This window comes from Triticum aestivum, chromosome 7B, assembly GCF_018294505.1.
Source record: "Triticum aestivum cultivar Chinese Spring chromosome 7B, IWGSC CS RefSeq v2.1, whole genome shotgun sequence".
Classification (NCBI taxonomy): Eukaryota; Viridiplantae; Streptophyta; class Magnoliopsida; order Poales; family Poaceae; genus Triticum; species Triticum aestivum.
Genome location: NC_057813.1, coordinates 500,465,662 through 500,487,783, shown reverse-complemented (window position 1 = coordinate 500,487,783; position 22,122 = coordinate 500,465,662). Strand labels below are relative to the sequence as shown.

Here is a 22,122-nt window from a genome sequence, read left to right as displayed (position 1 = left end):
TACGGAGTGACAAATCCCAGTCTCGATTCGTGCCAACCCAACAGACACTTTCGGAGATACCCGTAGTGCACCTTTATAGTCACCCAGTTACGTTGTGACGTTTGGCACACCCAAAGCACTCCTACGGTATCCGGGAGTTGCACAATCTCATGGTCTAAGGAAATGATACTTGACATTTGGAAAAGCTCTAGCTAAACGAACTACACGATCTTTGAGCTATCCTTAGGATTGGGTCTTGTCCATCACATCATTCTCCTAATGATGTGATCCCGTTATCAATAACATCCAATGCCTATAGTCAGGAAACCATGACTATTTGTTGATCAACGAGCTAGTCAACTAGAGGCTTACTAGGGACATGTTGTGGTCTATGTATTCACATGTGTATTACAATTTCCGGATAACACAATTATAGCATGAATAACAGACTATTATCATGAACAAAGAAATATAATAATAACCATTTTATTATTGCCTCTAGGGCATATTTCCAACAGTCTCCCACTTGCACTAGAGTTTAATAATCTAGTTACATTGTGATGAATCGAACACCCATGGAATTCTGGTGTTGATCATGTTTTGCTCTAGGGAGAGGTTTAGTCAACGGATCTGCTACATTCAGGTCCGTATGTACTTTACAAATATCTATGTCTCCATCTTGAACATTTTCACGAATGGAGTTGAATCGACGCTTGATGTGCCTGGTCTTCTTGTGAAACCTGGGCTCCTTGGCAAGTGCAATAGCTCCAGTGTTGTCACAGAAGTGTTTGACCGGCCCCGACGCATTAGGTATGACTCCTAGGTCGGTGATGAACTCCTTCACCCAGATTGCTTCATGCGTTGTCTCCGAGGCTGCCATGTACTCTGCTTCACATGTAGATCCCGCCATGACGCTTTACTTGCAACTGCACCAGCTTACTGCCCCACCATTCAAAATATACAAGTATCCGGTTTGTGACTTAGAGTCATCGAGATCTGTGTTGAAGCTAGCGTCGACGTAACCGTTTACGACGAGCTCTTCGTCACCTCCATAAACGAGAAACATATCCTTAGTCCTTTTCACGTGCTTTAGGATGTTCTTGACCGATGTCCAGTGTTCCATGCCGGGATTACTTTGTACCTTCCTACTAAACTTACGGCAAGGTTTATATCAGGTCTGGTACACAGCATGTCATACATAATAGACCCTATAGCTAACGCATAGGGGATGACACTCATCTTTTCTCTATCTTCTGCCATGGTCGGGCATTGAGCTGAGCTCAATTTCACACCTTGCAACATAGGCAAGAACCCCTTCTTGGACTGATCCATATTGAACTTCTTCAATATCTTATCAAGGTATGTGCTTTGTGAAAGACCTATGAGGCGTCTCGATCTATCCCTATAGATCTTGATGCCTAGTATGTAAGCAGCTTCTCCAAGGTCCTTCATTGAAAAACACTTATTCAAGTAGGCCTTAATGTTGTCCAAAAGTTCTATATCATTTCCCATCAAAAGTATGTCATCTACATATAATATCAGAAATGCTACAGAGCTCCCACTCACTTTCTTGTAAACGCAGGCTTCTCAATAAGTCTGCATAAACCCAAACGCTTTGATCATCTCATCAAAGCGAATGTTCCAACTCCGAGATGCTTGCACCAGCCCATAAATGGATCGCTGGAGCTTGCATACCTTGTTAGCATTCTCAGGTTCGACAAAACCTTCCAGCTGCATCATATACAGTTTTTCCTTAAGATGGCCGTTAAGGAATGTCGTTTTGACATCCATTTGCCATATCTCATAATCATAGTATGCGGCAATTGCTAACATGATTCGGACGGACTTTAGCTTCGCTACGGGAGAGAATGTCTCATCGTAGTCAACCCCTTGAACTTGTCGATAACCCTTAGCGACAACTCGAGCTTTATAGATGCTAACATTACCATCCACGTCCGTCTTCTTCTTAAAGATCCATTTGTTTTCTATCGCTCGCCGATCATCGGGCAAGTCTGTCAAAGTCCATACTTTGTTTTCATACATGGATCCTATCTCGGATTGCATGGCTTCAAGCCATTTGTTGGAGTCTGGGCCCGCCATCGCTTCTTCATAGTTCGAAGGTTCACCATTGTCCAACAACATGATTTCCAGGACAGGGTTGCCATACCACTCTGGTGTGGAATGTGTCCTCGTGGACCTACGAAGTTCAGTAGTAACTTGATCCGAAGTACCTTGATCATCATCATTAACTTCCTCTTCAGTTGGTGCTGGCACCACAGGAACATCTTCCTGAGCTGCGCTACTCACAGGTTCAAGAGGTAGTACTTCATCAAGTTCCACTTTCCTCCCACTTACTTCTCTCGAGAGAAACTCTTTCTCCAGAAAGGACCCATTCTTGGCAACAAAGATCTTGCCTTCAGATCTGAGGTAGAAGGTATACCCAATGGTTTCCTTAGGGTATCCTATGAAGACGCATTTTTCCAACTTGGGTTCGAGCTTTTCAGTTTGAATTTTCTTGACATAAGCATCGCATCCCCAAACTTTTAGAAACGACAGCTTAGGTTTCTTCCCAAACCATAATTCATACGGTGTCGTCTCAACGGATTTAGACGCTGCCCTATTTAAAGTGAATGTAGCTGTCTATAGAGCGTATCCCCAAAAAGATAGCGGTAAATCGGTAAGAGACATCATAGATTGCACCATATCCAATAAAGTGCGATTACGATGTTCGGACACACCGTTACGCTGAGGTGTTCTAGGCGGCGTGAGTTGTGAAACGATTCCACATTTCCTTAAGTGTGTACCAAATTCGTGACTTAAATATTCTCCTCCATGATCTGATCGTAAGAACTTTATTTTCCGGTCACGTTGATTCTCTACCTCATTCTGAAATTCCTTGAACTTTTCAAAGGTCTCAGACTTGTGTTTCATCAAGTAGACATACCCATATCTACTCAAGTCGTCAGTGAGAGTGAGAACATAACGATATCCTCCGCGAGCCTCAACGCTCATTGGACCGCACACATCAGTATGTATGATTTCCAATAAGTTGGTTGCTCGCTCCATTGTTCCGGAGAACGGAGTCTTGGTCATTTTGCCCATGAGGCATGGTTTGCATGTGTCAAATGATTCATAATCGAGAGACTCTAAAAGTCCATCAGCATGGAGCTTCTTCATGCGCTTGACACCAATGTGACCAAGGCGGTAGTGCCATAAGTATGTGGGAGTATTGTTATCAACTTTACATCTTTTGGTATTCACACTATGAATATGTGTAACATCACGTTCGAGATTCATTAAGAATAAACCATTGACCATTGGGGCATGACCATAAAACATATCTCTCATATAAATAGAACAACCATTTAAATGAGTAGCCATCTCGTATTAAACGAGATCCAGATACAATGTTCATGCTCAAAGCTGGCACTAAATAACAATTATTGAGGTTTAAAACTAATCCCGTAGGTAAATGTAGAGGTAGCGTGCCGACAGCGATCACATCGACCTTGGAACCATTCCCGACGCGCATCGTCACCTCGTCCTTCGCCAGTCTCCGCTTATTCCGCAACTCCTGCTTTGAGTTACAAATATGAGCAACGACACCGATATAAAATACCCAGGAGCTACTACGAGTACTGGTAAGGTACACATCAATTACATGTATATCACATATACCTTTAGTGTTGCCGGCCTTCTTGTCCGCTAAGTATTTGGCGCAGTTCCACTTCCAGTGTCCGCTTCCCTTTCAATAAAAGCACTCAGTCTCAGGCTTGGGTCCATTCTTTGACTTCTTCCCGGCAACTGGCTTACCGGGCGCGGAAACTCCCTTGCCATCCTTCTTGAAGTTCTTCTTACCCTTGCCTTTCTTGAACTTAGTGGTTTTATTCACCATCAACACTTGATGTTCCTTTTTGATCTCTACCTCCGCTGATTTTAGCATTGAATATACCTCAGGAATGGTCTTTTCCATCCCCTGCATATTGAAGTTCATCACAAAGCTCTTGTAGCTCGGTGGAAGCGACTGGAGGATTCTGTCAATAACCGCGTCATCCGGGAGATTAACTCCCAGCTGAGTCAAGCGGTTGTGCAACCCAGACATTTTGAGTATGTGCTTACTGACAGAACTATTTTCCTCCATCTTACAACTGAAGAACTTGTCGGAGACTTCATATCTCTCGACCCGGGTCATGAGCTTGGAAAACCATTTTCAGCTCTTCGAACATCTCATATGCTCCGTGTTGCTCAAAATGCTTTTGGAGCCCCGGTTCTAAGCTGTAAAGCATGCCGCACTGAACGAGGGAGTAATCATCAGCACGAGACTGCCAAGCGTTCATAACGTCTTGGTTCTCTGGGATGGGAGCTTCACCTAGCGATGCTTCTAAGACATAATCTTTCTTTGCAGTTATGAGGATGATCCTCAGGTTCCAGACCCAGTCCGTATAGTTGCTGCCATCATCTTTCAGCTTGGTTTTCTCTAGGAACGCGTTGAAGTTGAGGGTAACGTGGGCCATTTGATCTACAAGACATATTGTAAAGATTTTAGACTAAGTTCATGATAATTAAGTTCATCTAATCAAATTATTTAATGAACTCCCACTCAGATTAGACATCCCTCTAGTCATCTAAGTGATACATGATCCGAGTCGACTAGGCCGTGTCCGATCATCACGTGAGACGGACTAGTCATCATCGGTGAACATCTCCATGTTGATCGTATCTTCCATATGACTCATGTTCGACCTTTCGATCTCTTGTGTTCCGAGGCCATGTCTGTACATGCTAGGCTCGTCAAGTTAACCTAAGTGTTTATGCATGTGTAAATCTGTCTTACACCCGTTGTATGTGAACGTTAGAATCTATCACACCCTATCATCACGTGGTGCTTCGAAACAACGAACTTTCGCAACAGCGCACAGTTAGGGGGAACACTTTCTTGAAATTATTATGAGGGATCATCTTATTTACTACCGTCGTTCTAAGTAAACAAGATGCAAAAACATGATAAAAATCACATGCAATCAAATAGTGACATGATATGGCCAATATCATATAGCTCCTTTGATCTCCATCTTCGGGGCTCCATGATCATCTTCGTCACCGGCATGACACAATGATCTCCATCATCGTGTCTCCATGAAGTTGCTCGCCAACTATTACTTCTACTACTATGGCTAACGGTTTAGCAATAAAGTAAAGTAATTACATGGCGTTAAATCATTGACACGCAGGTCATACAATAATTAAGACAACTCCTATGGCTCCTGCCGATTGTCATACTCATCGACATGCAAGTCGTGATTCCTATTACAAGAACATGATCTCATACATCACATATATATCATTCATCACAACTTTTTGGCATATCACATCACAAGGCATAAGCTGCAAAAACAAGTTAGACGTCCTCTAATTATTGTTGCATGGTTTTACGTGGCTGCAATAGGGTTCTAGCAAGAATGTTTTCTTACCTACGTAAAAGCCACAACGTGATATGCCAACTTCTATTTACCCTTCATAAGGACCCTTTTCATCGAATCCGCTCCAACTAAAGTGGGAGAGACAGACACCCGCTAGACACCTTATGCAACTGGTGCATGTCAGTCGGTGGAACCTGTCTCACGTAAGCGTACGTGTAAGGTCGGTCCGGGCCGCTTCATCCCACGATGCCGCTGAAGCAAAATAAGACTAGTAGTGGCAAGAAAGTTGACAACATCTACGCCCACAACAAATTGTGTTCTACTCGTGCAAAGAGAACTACGCATAGACCTAGCTCATGATGCCACTATTGGGGAACGTTGCAGAAAATAAAAAAATTCTACGCTTTCACCATGATCAATCTATGAGTTCATCTAGCAACGAGAGAGAGGAGTGCATCTACATACCCTTGTAGATCGCGAGCGGAAGCGTTCAAGAGAACGGGGTTGAGGGAGTCGTACTCGTCGTGATCCAAATCACCGATGATCCTAGTGCTGAACGGACAGCACCTCCGCGTTCAACACACGTACGGTTGAGGAAGACGTCTCCTCCTTCTTGATCCAGCAAGGGGGAAGGAGAGGTTAATGAAGATCCAGCAGCACGACGGCGTGGTGGTGGATGCAGCAGCAATCTCGGCAAGGCTTCGCCAAGCTTCAGCGAGAGGGAGAGGTGTAGCAGGGGAAGAGGGAGGCGCCAAGGGCATGGGTGCGGCTGCCCTCCCTCCCCCCTCTTTATATAGGCCCCCTAGGGGGCCGCAGCCCTAGGAGATGCAATCTCCTAGGGGGGGGCGGCGGCCAAGGGGGTGGCTTGCCCCCCAAGGCAAGTGGAGGCGCCCCCCACCCCTAGGGTTTCCAACCCTAGGCGCAGGGGGGCCCAAGGGGGGGCGCACCAGCCCACCAGAGGCTGGTTCCCCTCCCACTTCAGCCCATGGGGCCCTCCGGGATAGGTGGCCCCACCCGATGGACCCCCGTGACCCTTCCGGTGGTCCCGGTACAATACCGATAACCCCCAAAACTTTCCTGATGGCCGAAACTTGACTTCCTATATATATATCTTTACCTCCGGACCATTCCGGAACTCCTCGTGACGTCCGGGATCTCACCCGGGACTCCGAACAACTTTCGGGTTGCTGCATACCCATATCTCTACAACCCTAGCGTCACCGAACCTTAAGTGTGTAGACCCTACGGGTTCGGGAGACATGCAGACATGACCGAGACGCCTCTCCGGTTAATAACCAACATCGGGATCTGGATACCCATGTTGGCTCCCACATGCTCCTCGATGATCTCATCAGATGAACCATGATGTCGAGGATTCAATCAATCCCCTATACAATTCTCTTTGTCAATCGATATGTTACATGCCCGAGATTCGATCGTCGGTATCCCAATACCTCATTTAATCTCGTTACCGGCAAGTCACTTTACTCGTACCGTAATGCATGATCCCGTGACCAGACACTTGGTCACATTGAGCTCATTATGATGATGCATTACCGAGTGGGACCAGAGATAGCTCTCCGTCATACGGAGTGACAAATCCCAGTCTTGATTCGTGCCAACCCAACAGACACTTTTGGAGATACCCGTAGTGCACCTTTATAGTCACCCAGTTACGTTGTGACGTTTGGCACACCCAAAGCACTCCTACGGTATCCGGGAGTTGCACAATCTCATGGTCTAAGGAAATGATACTTGACATTTGGAAAAGCTCTAGCTAAACGAACTACACGATCTTTGAGCTATGCTTAGGATTGGGTCTTGTCCATCACATCATTCTCCTAATGATGTGATCCCGTTATCAATAACATCCAATGCCCATAGTCAGGAAACCATGACTATTTGTTGATCAACGAGCTAGTCAACTAGAGGCTTACTAGGGACATGTTGTGGTCTATGTATTCACACGTGTATTACGGTTTCCGGATAACACAATTATAGCATGAATAACAGACTATTATCATGAACAAAGAAATATAATAATAACCATTTTATTATTGCCTCTAAGGCATATTTCCAACATGTGCTCCCTAGAGCGATCAATTGCGAGGCAGAGATCTCGGCTTTTACAGCTGCGGGAAGGCGATGGAAACACCAGGTTATTCCACTAGCAAGCCAGCCACATGCAGAGGAAGAACATAATCAGAGTGGTTAGCCATAACAGCCAACTCTACTTGGGGCAGGATGAGGTGGCTTTGGCCGTTGATGCTTACTATGGGGCAACTTTTGGCACTTTGACTCCGAGGGAGCATACGATCAACTTGGCGGTGCTTGATCTTCCACGGTTAAACCTTGAGCATCTAGAGCAGCCATTCACAGAGGATGAAGTAGAAGGTGTGATCAAAGCCATGCCATTGGATAAAGCCCCGGGACCGGATGGGTTCACAGGTAGATTCTATGCAACATGTTGGAATATCATCAAACATGATTTCATGAAAGCAATGACCCGCTTCTACAATGGTGATTGAGGGGTGTGGTGGCAATCAATAAATCCTTTGTCACTCTACTGCCAAAGAAAGATGGGGCTTTGGATGTGGGTGACTTCCGGCGATTAACCTAGTTCATGGGGCAATCAAGATCTTTGAGAAGGTTCTTGCGTGCAGACTGGTGGAGGATATTCCTAGGCTCGTGGGGAACCACCAAAGTGCATTTGTAAGAGGGAGAGCACTGCATGACAACTTCATGCTGGTGCAAAGCATGGCACGACGCCTCAATGCCCTTAGAAACCATTCGGTTTTGCTAAAGCTTGATATTTCAAAGGCTTTTGACTCAGTAAGATGGTCATTCCTATTGGAGGTTCTTCAACAGTTAGGTTTTGGGCCTCGATGGAGAGCATGGATTTGTGGCATTCTGGCTACGTCGACTACCAAAGTCATGGTTAATGGCGACCCCAGTGACACTATTTTTAACTGCAAGGGGCTACGCCAAGGTGATCCGATCTCGCCGATGTTATTCATCCTCACAATGGAGCCACTATAAAGATTATTTGAATTTGCAGAGAGAAGAGGAGCCTTGGCACCGCTGGCTCAGGTGGGCATGAGGAAAAGACTGCCCACCTTTGCGGATGACGTGGCCTTGTCCGTCAAGCCAAATCAGAGGGACCTTGAAGTATGCAAGTGCATTTTTGAGCTGTTTGGGGAGGCATCCGGCCTTTGAATCAACATGAATAAGTCTGTTGCACTACCGATTAGATGTTCAGAGTAGGAGATCTCCATGGTTTGCACTCAGCTTGGCTGCCCCCTCGGATCGTTTCCTATCAAGTACCTTGGGCTCCCTCTATCTTTGAGGAAGCAAATGGCAACACAATTGCAGTACCTGGTGGATCAAATGGCCAATAGGCTACCAAAGTGGAGGGCTGCCCTCATGCCAAAAAGTGGGAGATTAACCTTGGTCCATTCAGTTTTGCGTGCCATGCCTATTCACGCCATGATGGCCTTGGACCTGCCCATGAAAACGATTGCGGCGATGAATAAGGTGTGTAGGGCCTTCCTGTGGTGCAGACGGGCAGAGGCCAACAGCGGGAACTGTGCGGTTGCATGGGAGACGGTGTGTGCACCAAAATGGGCAGGTGGACTTGGGCTGGCGAACTTGCGGTGGATGAATGTGGCCATGCAAGCTAGATGGCCCTGGCTCATGAGGACGGACGCAACCAGGCCATGGAATGAATTTAAGATCAGAGTGCCCGATGATTCGATGCACCTCTTTCAGGCTGCTACAAGGAGTATAGCTAACAATGCCCTCACGACGCTCTTTTGGGAGGACCGCTGGGCGCACAGGTGGAGAATACAAGGAATCGCCCCCATTGATCTATGGCAAGATTCCACCACTGATAAAGGCATCCAGGACGCAGGCAAGCTATGGAGGATGGATCATGGGCATTGGATATTGGCCTAAACATGGATCCAGAGGCACTACATGAGTTCCTCGAGTTATGGCGGAGACTTGGACATGGGAGCCTACGGAGAACGTGTCAGATGACGTAGCTTGGTCATGGGAGGCCAACGGGCAGTTCTCGGTGCGCTCGGCGTATGCGAGCAGTTTCTGGGGCAGGGAGGTGAGCCCTACGGCAGCTCTTACATGGAAATCGCGAGCACCCATGCATTGCCGCTTCTTTACGTGGCTAGCTCTACGGAATAGATGCTGGACTTCGGATCGCCTAGCACGACGAGGGCTGCCACACCAAGACACGTGCCCTTTTTGTGACCAGGAAGAGGAAACGATTAATCACCTGCTACTCACTTGTGTGCTTACAAGGACAGTGTGGACTGAGATCTGTGAGGCCTTGGAGCGGCCGGATTGGGTGCCGTCTCAGCATGATTCCCTGACCCCTTGGCTAATCAACAAGCAAGGGCCGCACAACATGACCATCAAAGATCTTCGCACCATCCTAGGGCTCACAATGTGGGAGATCTGGAAGCACATGAATGTTGTAGTGTTTGACGGTGCACGGCCGTCCGTTGACTTGTTGTTGCGTTGTATTAGACTAGAGGGATTGCCGTGGGTGTCGGCGGGCCTACTGAAAGGGAATGTAAACCCCTTTTTTAGTAGGCTAGCAATGCGGGAGAGTCGTGAGTAGTGTAATATGTTGTTATTGTAACTATAGTGGAAGCACCTTTTGCCTTTCTTCTTCAATATATGATCGTGCATATTCGAGAGAAAAAAATATACACACGTGCACTTATCCCTATAAACGAACACATGAAAACCTACCCCTACGAGCACTTTGAAAAGACTGAGCCGATATACCATCTTTAGATTGACGAAGTCAGCATAGAAACGTCTCCTCTCACTGAATGCGTACTGCCGAAAATTCTGAAATAAATTCAGTACAGTGTGTGCATCAGGACTTAATCCTGATCGGCTTGGAATACCACTGCCTCCTAACCATCCAAACTTTCCATTTCTTAGCAGTTGATCATGCTGAGATAAGACTTTCCATTTTTCGGCAGCTAAGAGAAGACTTTCCGAACTTGTACACTGCGGATCACATCCACGATCGAGACTCACACGCATGCACAAGCCTTAATTATCCCCACGCGCACTCTTGGCACACCTAGCCTTTAAATGCAATGTTTATCCCTAGCAATTAACCACTCCCATTCAATCAGTTCAACTCCCACGCGCGCGTTATGTATGGGCGCTCCTTGATCCGACGGCCCACAGGAGCGTTGGCAACGAGCATCCATCGATCCGACCGTCTGTCGAGGAGCGATACGTGCCGAAACTCGGATTTGGATGACGACGATCGCCTTCCTTTTCCACCTTCCTCACCCATCCAGTCTGACCACCAGGGGTTCAGAATTCTGGCGTTGCGCCCACGGAAACCTTTAGTGCCATGCATATCCCGCAATTCTCTCTCTGTCCGTTCTCCTTTCCATTTCCACCGCCGTTATCCATCCAGCCCATCGCCCCCTGGCTCCTCGCGATCTTCTTGCACATATAAGCAGGACCAAGATGGCCTGCTCCTCTTCCACCTGTGGCGATAGCACACTGCGCATTTCGTTGCCTGCTTGGTTCATGTGTTACTAGGCCAGGGCTTCATGGGCGAGTTCCGTGTAGGCGGACGACGTCGAGGAGGTGAAGACGTTGTCCCCGGCGCCGCCGACGCCGAGTCGATGGGGGCCAGCTCGGATTCCGGCGCGTCCAGCGGATCGCTGTGCTCGTCGATCATGTCGAGCCTGACAGACGACGACGCAGAGTCCTCCCCGGTGGCGGGTGATCCTACGCCGTCGCCGCCGTCGGACACGATGCAGCTGGACGGGGGAGGCGGCGGGCCTCTCTACGAGCTGTCGCCGCTGCTGGCGCACCTTCCCGTCAGGTGCGTGGATCGACGTCCAAAAGCCACAGCATACTTGTTCCCAACCAAATCAATCAAAACTGACAAAATAAACAATTCACTTCTCACAGGACAGGGCTGTCTAAGTATTACAAAGGGAAGTCCCAGTCATTCACTTCTCTTTCCGACGTCAAATGCTTGCAAGATCTCGCAAAGAAGACCACCGCCCACACCGGCAGGAAGGCGAGCCGTTCGTCGATTTCACTTCACGTTCAAGGGCCTCACAGCAAGACGATAGGGAAGAAGACACCGCCCAGGGGTTCATCTGGCCGGCTGCCGTCAAGAGCATGGAGCAGGGGCCTTCCGCACAGAAGCGGTAAACCGCCTGCGTACCAGAGCAAGAAAGAGCTGTGCAGCAGAGATTTCTGCTAGCTAAAGGCAATGCAAGGTTTTGTAACATGGGGCGAGATAATGTTTCTGCTAGCTAAAGGCACCGGAGGAAGAAAGAGTACCCCCAAGATTCCATGTCTTCGTCTGCCAGTAGAGATTTCTGCAACTGAAGCTCTTGGGAGCATGTTTTGCTTCTATTTTCATCCGTGACCAATATTAGTGATAACTGCATATGCTCGGTCTAATGATTCCGAGGACAATTTGCTGAGACTGTACTGACAACACAAACCCATTATTGTAATAAACAGAGTCTATGTGACCCAGCACAATGCATATTCAGACATTTGGTTAGTTAGCAATGCCTGAATACACAACGTTTGGCACTTTCAGCTAGCAGTAATCAACAAAGCTTAATGTAGTCCAGCACAATGTGATGTTTATTTAACTGAAATCTCATCTGTAGATCTCAGTACAACTTGTGGTGCAATTTTTGAATTTGTATAACCAATCCTCTCAGGCACAACACAGAAACAATGCACTTCTGAGCAATATATCCATAGACATTAGTGGCAACTGGCAAATTCATTGGTACCCAACCAGCGACTGACGTGATTGATTCAAGAATTCTTTACAAATTAAGGCCGCCAACTTAAACAACTTTGAGAGTGGGGCCATAAAAATGGTTGTAGTGTTGTACAAGAAGAATAGCTATTTTCTCCAGCGCCGCCAATAAAATCAACTGATGAAGTACATTGGATTTGGAAGCTTAAAGGACCTCGTTGCCATTGGCAATCCTATCAGGTCACTCCATTGATCCCCAGAGTTTCCAAGTATCTTGAATCCTTCCGCTTCCATTGCAGCTCGCCTCTCTGATTTGTACTGCACAGCGGTCTTGCCAATATCAGAGATTTGCCTGCAGCATGTGTATACAGTATACTTCCGATTAATACAAACTGGCTATGGTACAAAATGGAGTAATTATTTTTAATGCCTGCACTTTCCTTTTGTGTATAGTGAGAGCACAAGCACAAGTAAAAAATGGGAAAAGAAAACTTAGGTAAAACTAGATGGTTACACTGTAGACTGTACCACCTCTCTTTTTTATAGCCGCATTATATCTATATGCAACTCAAAGTCGGAGAAAGATGGTTAACAGCCTAACTTCAAAATGATCCACTAACGATTCTAAATAAAAAAATCACTACAATGGCAATATAGAAAATCAAAGTACAGCAGAGTTCTATGTGTGATAGAATTTTGGCAACACTCCTTACATTGAACATCATTCAACACATTGCTAGAAGTTAAATTGTGATACAATTCATTGGGAGCTTTCTATGGACTAGCAAAGTAACAATCATCCGCGTGCAGTGCACATTTACCGCAATATATGTTGTACTAGAAATTATAATAATGCATGGGTCAAACTATATTTACAATGTAAGTACTCATTATTGAAATTACTTTATATCATGTAAACTAATCATAGGAAGAAAGAATAAGCATTAAACCTACACTAAACCATGAGCTATGTACCTAGAATTAACATGTCGATACTTGATTGGTTAGGGGATTTATTATTTTGAACCAGCAACAAAATATACAATTATTGGAGGAGAGATTAGGAGGTAGGATTCCAGCTAATTCTTAAGTCCTTGGATCTGTGATTAACATATTATGAACAAGACAAATGGCTAAGATTGTTTGGATCAAACTCTAACTAGTATTCCCTCTGTCCCAAAATAAGTGTCTCAACTTTAGTATAACTTTGTACTATAGTTAGCTGGAATAACAAGTTGACTTAATAACAAGTTGTTTTCGGGGAAGCCTCCTGAAGTTCATACCATACTGAGTGACCATCTCCAGGATATTATTTGGAAACTAGGGTCTTCCAGAAACTTCTTGGATCCAAGCAAGATGGCGTCTTATGCAAAAAGATAGTCATTTGATACATGAGTTGTAGCAAATACCTCAGTATGAGTTTTTCCCATGAATGGTAGCCCGCAAACAAGAGATTTTCCTCTGTAGCATTTCGCTGCAATTCACTTCGTCCAGTCAAGAGGATAATATGGAAACCAAGTCCTTGCAGTTCATTGTACAGTTTCAAGCTAGATGGTAATGCAGGTGCTTTCGCTATGTCTACCCATGCATCAAATGAGGTCTCGTTGAATTCCTGTAATCTGCAAAATCAGTGGAGCTGTGAAAAAATGATGTAGCAATTTTTATCAATAGAAACTACAAAGTAGAATATCCTTAATATTATCACATCATCTGCCCTTTTCGAAAATTTGGAAATTAAGAAATGATACATGTTTCAATCATACTCCTTGGATATTACTGTAGGTTCTACAGCCCACACTGACCCGGTTGCTACGAAACTGGAGATTGCTTCACCATGACTTCGAATTGCTGGTGATGGATATTGAGAATTTTGAGCAGAAAGATAAGGCGCCGCTGATGTTTGGGTGGCTCTGAAGAAGAAAAGGGGAATAAATGTGGAGATCGTTGCTTCGAAAAGGAAAGGAGGGGATATAATCTTGCAGTCTGCAGCATGCGTTGCTGGAAGAGCCAGAAAGTCTGAGCCAGATTGCTGTGAAATCCAACACTTAATTTAATAGGCTTAGGTGTTGATAATTTTGTTGCTAAAATGTGGTTTCCAGTTAGTTATTTGAGCCCTGTTTTCTTTTTCAAACAAAATGCAGATAACCCTACTATAGTTTGTTTCTTGCAATGAAGGTGTATCTCGGGCAATGATGTGCATGCCCTTCAGGTAAAACAAGATTGCAAACGGAAGAAATGTGATTATGCTGTCCTTTCGTAAGAGACAAATCTGCAAACGCTCAAGAGAACAGGCTACCAGTCAGGTACTGTTTTGTCAGGCTTCAGACAAATTTACACCTATAAACTTAAAAACACAAGCATATCAAACAATACTTGAGACGAAAGATCTAAAACCTACTCACAAATTATTAAGGTAGTTATGAGTTCACACAAATTCTCATGGAATCCAATGAATTGCCAATCTCAAATGCAGGAGCCAATAACAGCGACTGATTAATCGGAGCACGCACAATCAATGCAATCGGAAAAAACAGAGCTGGGGTCGGGGTCAATTACCCCCATCCGCTGACGGCGTAGTAGGGTGCGTTGGAGAGCAGCGTCTCGTCGACGTCGAACACCCACGCCGGCATGGCTCCCCCCACGCCCGACGCGAATGCCTGCGCAGCGAAGGCGAGGGATTCGGCGGCCGCGACGGCGGAGTCGGACGCGTAGCGCTCACCCTCCATGTACGCGCGCACGGACGCCCCGCAGCGCGCCGGCACGGTGCGCCAGGGGCCCGCGTTGGCCGTCTCCACCGACAACCTCCAGCTGTCGCAGAAGAGCGCGTCCGCGTCGGAGACGCCCGAGGACACGGCGGTTGGGACGTCCGTGACCTGGCGGAGGACGGACTCGGCGCCGGCGACGACGACCGCCGCTGCGGCCGCGAGAACGAGGAGGATGCGACGCATTGTGGGCGGCGATTGGCTAGGTATCTGGCTCCACCCCGGTTCGGGCTTCGCCGTCGGCGATGGATGGCTTTGCTCGATTTGGCGATTACCGGAGAGGTTGGACGGGCGCAAGGTGCCCCATGGGAATCTTTGGCTAGTATATTGGCGTGTCGCCGTGGGGCACCGTGACTGAATTTCGAGGGACCCGCAAGGCCGCAACTTGTCCGTTTGACGGAGGATGGCCCCACAGATTTCGAGGCCCAGTTGTCAGTCACGTTTAGATTATCTCAATAATTCCTTCGTCTCTGGCACAGTTTTCTTTTCCTTGTTGTCAGAGCATTTTGCAAATCCGTCCTCCCATACGTCGACAGCGGTCCACACACAAAAATAAAATTTATTTGTTTCAAAAATACATAGCCCAAACTTAAAATTTGTTCAAGGTGCTTGATTGAAACATAAAGAATAGTTCAATGATTTCTAGCATGGATCCACATGTGCTGTACAAGATTGTTGAAAAGTTACTACATATGCCCCTGTTGATCTCAAAGTTGTCGATGCATTTCAAGAAAATCGGCAACACGCTTCGCCTCTTGTTCCGCGAGACGGACTTGAACTTGGCCGGAGGAGTTGCACGTACCGGGGCGGCATCCGGTGCCAGCGAATTAGTCCGATGGCGGCATGGTCGGTGGCGTTGTGGGTTGGGCCTCCGGTGACGGCGCTGTGGGTTGGGTATGATGGCAGAGCTACAATGGCGTCTGTGTGGACGAAGCAGAAAAGAGGAAAGGAAGAGGGCAGATCGCGAACGTCTTTAAGAGATTTGGCTCGAGGCCCTGTCGTCGGTCTAACGTGGCAGACGCATCCTCGTCCCCATATACATTTTGGGGCTTCGGAAGCATCAAATGGTTGTCTTCTCAGAAGAATGACTTCTCCAAAGATGGTGATTACTAGAACCTTGATGTCACAAGATGAAAAGTTGTGTAACATATTCAGAAGACAATGCTTGACGATGGGTATGATAAAACACTCATTACATGAGCAAATGTGACAATAGAATAACAATCGGCATTTTCTTATTGATTGATCTAACGTAAATCAAAAGGGTGTTGAAACTGTGTGGACGAGTACCAAGTCCAAATTGGTGATTGGATCTATTAAAACTGGTACATGGTGATGGATAGGGAAATCAGTGGAAGTGTTGGAAAGTCAGAAATATAAAAATGTTTGAAAGCACAAGACCGTGTGTTCTGTAGTATTTAGTACACATATGAAAGTGTCGAGAACATGGCAGAAGGAGACTCACATTGTCAGGGGCGGAGCTCTGGAGGGGCCAAACTGGGCCATGGCCCGCCCACGAATTTAACAAAAAAATATTTTACCTATATGTCGTCTTAGCCCAGCCCACGAACAGTCACAACATCACCGTCCTCTCGTCTCACGCACGAACAGGCACACACATCCCCCAATTCCCCATCCTCTCAGCATGTTAGCCGCCGTGGACATGGAGCACCATCCATTGGAGTGCGACTCCTGCTGTCTTGCGGAGCAACCGCCGGAGACGCTCGCGCCCCGCGAGATCTCACCTAGCCCTCGTCGCCTCACCCTTTCTCTGCTCCCTCGCGTGGTCGTGCCGCCCAGTCCCCCAGGGGCCCACTATCTCACGATTCGCAAAGCTAATGCCGCGGCGTTGCCCGCCGGGATCTTGCGGTTGTTCTCCTCCAACTCCCGCCTGCCCAGTCCCTGGTTCTGCCACTACCACATCACACTACACACACAACATCAACCAGCAGGGTAACACGGGCAGGAGTCTGATTTTGTTTAGTTTCATATACATTCAGTGATCAGGTCTGCAAATTGCAACATAGGTAGTCATGGACAAGGAAAATTGGACTCGAAGAAGAATTGATTTAGTGTTTAAAAAGGAAAAGAGATGATATAACTGAAGTTGAGGAAGACCATGTATTGCCCTTGCTTGAATTGGAACAACAACAACCTGAACAACAACATAACCTAAATGGAAGAGTTCGAACAAGTGAACCTGAACAACAACATAACCAAGGTCTCAACACTTCTGTATTAGTTAACTTAATAGTGTGTCATGGTTGCACTGTACTTTAGTACATGTATACATATCTGCTAGCTCAATCTTGTGACCTGAGTGCTTGCAATATGTCCTTATCATTCAGACTTTGAAAAAAAATTGTTCTCTTCTTTAGTCTAGCCCACCCAACTTTTCCGTTCAAGCTCCGCCACTGCACATTGTAGCTAAGGGCCATGCAAATAAAATATCCCAGAAAATGATGACACAACTACAAATTCAATTTAGGATGACTAAAGGACATCAATGAAATATTTTTGGTTTTTCCATACATGAGGAAGTCAGCAAGAGCAAAGATGTTTGGTTCAAAAAACTCTTATATGTGGGTGTGGCCTATACTTTGTAAGTTGTTCACTTTCACACAGACCAAAAAAGTGGCTAACACGTTGTCGGAATCGAGGCTTCAGGGGCCCAAAGGTTCAAACTATGGGGTGCGCTCGTTCCTACCGTCCCACTCTTTCCTACATCTAACCACGGCGAGAGCGAGCTAGTGGGAGCGGGCTAGAAACACATCAGTTACCCAAGTTCAGGCCACCTTACGGTGTAAAACCCTACTCCTGCTTGGATTGGGATTGCACTGAGAGGGAGCTAGGGTACAATGGGTGGAGAGCCTCTGCCCTCTCTCTACGGCGGCACCCTGCCCTCCTTTATACCTGCCTTGGTCCTCTTCCCACGAAAACATTGGCGGGAAGGGTTGCCACACAACAACAATTCGAAGGGGGACAGGGGCGCAGTCTATCCTGACAAAAGGTGGTCTTTGCCTCCAAAGTCACCATCCATGACGTGCCAGTGGGCTCGGTGGTTACCTCCGTCCTGCCCGCCCGTCATCTTGGTCTTCTTGCACCCATCGGGCAACCTTTTGGGATTGCTTTGGAAACCAGCGAGTTGGCTGATAATCCCCAAGTGCAGGGAATCATCATAGCAATTCCCAAAGGTGGAAGTGATAAATATGGAGTGTCGAACCCACAAGGAGCTAAAGGTAAGATCAATATTCCCTCAAGTCCTATCTGCCACTGATACGACTCTACGTACACCGAACGTTTGCTTCCAACTAGAAACGAGAAATAAAACTACGTTGTGGGTATGAAGAGGATAGCTTTGTATGGTATCGGAGAGCTAAAATATAAAAGTAGGTGTTGTTATCATAAATTAGAATATATTACTAAATATTATAAATAGCGAGTGTGGAATAATGATGGGTCGGTGTGCGGAATTATCCTAGGCAATTGTTAACAAGACCGGTAGTCGTCATTGCAATTTCATATGAGGGAGAGGCATAAGCTTACTTTCTCTTCTTGGATCATATGCACTTATGATTGGAACTCTAGCAAGCATCCGCAACTACTAAAGATCATTAAGGTAAAACTCAACCATAGCATTAACATATCAAGTCCCCTTTATTCCCATATGTCGTGACCCACTTATCCGTGTTTATGCTTCTGTCACTCAAACAACACAGGCAATAAGTAAACCATGGACATATTACAACACCCTACAGCGGGAAACCCTCACGCTTGCGCGACACGGAGGGCACAATAGGACAACACCAAAATAAAACATACAACTCATACTAATCTAGATCATCAATCAACCCAAAGACAAAGGATATCTACTCAAAACATCATAGGATGGCAACACATCATCGGATCATAACATGTGGCATAAAACACCATGTTCAAGTAGGGATTACAACGGGGTGCGGGAGAGTGGACCGCGTAAAAGAGACGAGGATGGTGATGATGATGGTGATGTTGATGAAGACGATCACCGCGGTGATGATTCCCCTCTCGATGGCACTCCGGCGCCACCGAGAGAGAGGAGGAGAGGTTCTCCCCCTTATGCTTCCTCCTCCATGGCCTCCCCCGTGGATGGGGAGAGGTTCCCCCTCTGGTCCTTGGCCTTCACGGTGATGATGGCCCCTCCGAAATCCTTTCCCATGGCCTCCGGTGATGATGGCCCCCTCCGGCAGGGTGCCAGAGAGGGCCTAGATTGACTTCTCGTGGCTACAGAGGCTTGCGGCGGCGGAACTTCCGATCTAGGTTATTTTCTGGAGGTTTGGGCATTTATAGGAGAGGTTGGTGTCGAGGACAAGTCAGCGGGCCCCATGGGGAGTCCACGAGGCACAGGGGCGCACCCCAGGGGGCTGGGTGCACCCCCTACCCTTGTGGGCCCCACGGGACTCCCCTCCAGTAGAATTTTGTTCCAGTATTTTTATATTTTCCACAAAAAATCTCTGTTGATTTTCAGCACATTCCGAGAACTTTTATTTCTGCACAAAAACAACACCACGGTAGTTCTGCTGAAAACAGTGTTAGTCCGGGTTAGTTCTAATCAAATCATACCAAAATCATATAAAACTATTGTAAACATGGCATGAATACTTCATAAATTATAGATACATTAGAGACTTATCAGCATCCCCAAGCTTAATTCCTGCTCGTCCTCGAGTAGGTAAATGATAAAAGAAATAATCTATGAAGTGTGAATGCTAGAAAGTGCTTAAGTTTAATCAATGATAGTTTCAATCACTTTTTCTAGCATCTTTGGATATCATAACAGTATCTCAACTCATAGAACTTCTCATGATCAAGTAACAATCTATTCACATGTTAAGGTATAGATCATAAACTTTCTTGAAAACTAACAAACTATGTTCTTAGTCATCAAACAATTGCAATTCATCTTATTTTCAGGAAGGGTCTATGTAAGAGCTTTGATTTAGAAAACTCCACATACTCAACTATCATTTATTCTTTCACAATTGCTAACACTCATGCGATATTTATGGGTTCAAAGTTTCAGTCGGACACAGAGAAAGATAGGGGCTTATAGTTTCGCCTCCCAACCTTTTACCTCAAAGGTAATGTCAACAATAATAATTTATGAAAACCTACATCCAAGTGGATATATATATATATATATATATATATATATATATATATATATATATATATATATATATGTCCGGATCGCTCCAACACAAAGTGCTTGCCAAAGGAAAAAGTGTAAAAAGGAAAGGTGATGATCACCATGACTCTTGTATAAGGGTAGAAGATAAAACTAAAAGATAGGCCCTTCGCAGAGGGAAGCAGAGATTGTCATGCACTTTTATGGTTGGATGCACAAAATCTTAATGCAAAAGAACGTCACTTTATATTGCCGCTTGCGATAAAGACCTTTATTATGCAGTCTGTCACTTTTATTTCTTCCCTATCACAAGTTCGTATAAAGCTTATTTTCTTTGCATTAATTGTTGGAAATATGCCCTAGAGGCAATAATAAAATGGTTATTATTGTATTTCCTTGTTCATGATAATTATCTATTATTCATGCTATAATTGTATTGATCGGAAACCGCAATACATGTGTGAATACATAGACCAAAACATGTCCCTAGTGAGCCTCTAGTTGACTGGCTCGTTGATCAACAGATGGTCATGGTTTCCTGACCATGGACATTGGATGTCATTGATAACGGGATCACATCATTAGGAGAATGATGTGATGGACAAGACCCAATCCTAAGCATAGCACAAGATCGTGTAGTTTGTTTGCTAAAGCTTTTCTAATGTCAAGTATCATTTCCTTAGACCATGAGATTGTGCAACTCCCGGATACCGTAGGAATGCTTTGGGTGTGCCAAACGTCACAATGTAATTGGGTGGCTATAAAGGTACACTACAGGCATCTCCGAAAGTATCTGTTGGGTTGGCACGAATCGAGACCGGGATTTATCACTCTGTGTGACGGAGAGGTATCTCTGGGCCCACTCGGTAGGACATCATCATAATGTGCACAATGTGATCAAGGAGTTGATCACGGGATGATGTGTTACGGAACGAGTAAAGAGACTTGCCGGTAACGAGATTCAACAAGGTATCGGGATACCGACGATCGAATCTCGGGCAAGTACTATACCGGTAGACAAAGGGAATTGTATACAGGATTGATTGAATCCTTGACATCGTGGTTCATCCGATGAGATCATCGTGGAACATGTGGGAGCCAACATGGGTATCCAGATCCCGCTGTTGGTTATTGGCCAGAGAGTTGTCTCGGTCATGTCTGCATGGTTCCCGAACCCGTAGGGTCTACACACTTAAGGTTCGATGACTCTAGGGTTATAGGGAATAGATATACGTGGTTACCGAATGTCGTTCAGAGTCCCGGATGAGATCCCGGACGTCACGAGGAGTTCCGTAATGGTCCGGAGGTAAAGATTTATATATGGGAAGTCCTGTTTTGGTCACCGGAAAAGTTTCGGGTGCTATCGGTAATGTACCGGGACCACCGGGAGGGTCCCGGGGGTCCACCAGGTGGGGCCACCGGCCCTAGAGGGCTGCGTGGGCCAAGTGTGGAAGGGGACCAGCCCCAAGTGGGCTGGTGCGCCCCCCCCCCCACCAGGGTCCAAGGCGCCTAGGGTTGAAAACCCTAAGGGGAGGGGGCGCCTCCACCTTGCTTGGGGGGCAAGGCACCCCTCCTGGCCGCCGCCCCTCCCCTCTAGATGGGATCTGGAGGGGGCTGCCCCCTCTTCCCTTCCCCTATAAATAGTGGGGGCTTTGGGGCTGCCAAACACAAGAGTTTTCACCTCTCCTGGCGCAGCCCTACCCCTCTCCCTCCTCGTCTCTCGCAGTGCTTGGCGAAGCCCTGCTGGAGTGCCACGCTCCTCCATCACCACCACGCCGTTGTGCTGCTGCTAGACGGAGTCTTCCCCAACCTATCCCTCTCTCCTTGCTGGATCAAGGCACGGGAGACATCACCGAGTTGCACGTGTGTTGAAGGCGGAGGTGTCGTCCGTTCGACACTAGGATCTTCGGTGATTTGGATCACGACGAGTACGACTCCCTCAACCCCGTTCTCTTGAACGCTTCCGCTTAGCGATCTACAAGGGTATGTAGATGCATTCCCTTTCCC

The 22,122-nt window shown here is 46.4% G+C and overlaps 2 protein-coding genes across 2 annotated transcripts; one reads left to right on the top strand and one right to left on the bottom strand.

Annotated features, from left to right (window-relative positions):
* The first annotated feature begins 10,744 nt into the window (after positions 1-10,744).
* Positions 10,745-11,980, top strand: LOC123158652 (uncharacterized). Its single transcript, XM_044576559.1, has 2 exons — positions 10,745-11,277; positions 11,367-11,980. The coding sequence occupies exons 1-2, from the start codon at positions 11,000-11,002 to the stop codon at positions 11,665-11,667; spliced, it is 579 nt and encodes a 192-aa protein (XP_044432494.1). The 5' UTR covers positions 10,745-10,999; the 3' UTR covers positions 11,668-11,980.
* Positions 11,981-12,152: 172 nt separating this feature from the next.
* Positions 12,153-15,285, bottom strand: LOC123158651 (acid phosphatase 1). Its single transcript, XM_044576558.1, has 3 exons — positions 14,743-15,285; positions 13,596-13,805; positions 12,153-12,538 (listed from the first exon to the last, which is right to left on the bottom strand). Exons 1-3 carry the CDS (start codon positions 15,132-15,134, stop codon positions 12,361-12,363), a joined length of 780 nt encoding a protein of 259 aa, XP_044432493.1. The 5' UTR covers positions 15,135-15,285; the 3' UTR covers positions 12,153-12,360.
* Positions 15,286-22,122: the final 6,837 nt, after the last annotated feature.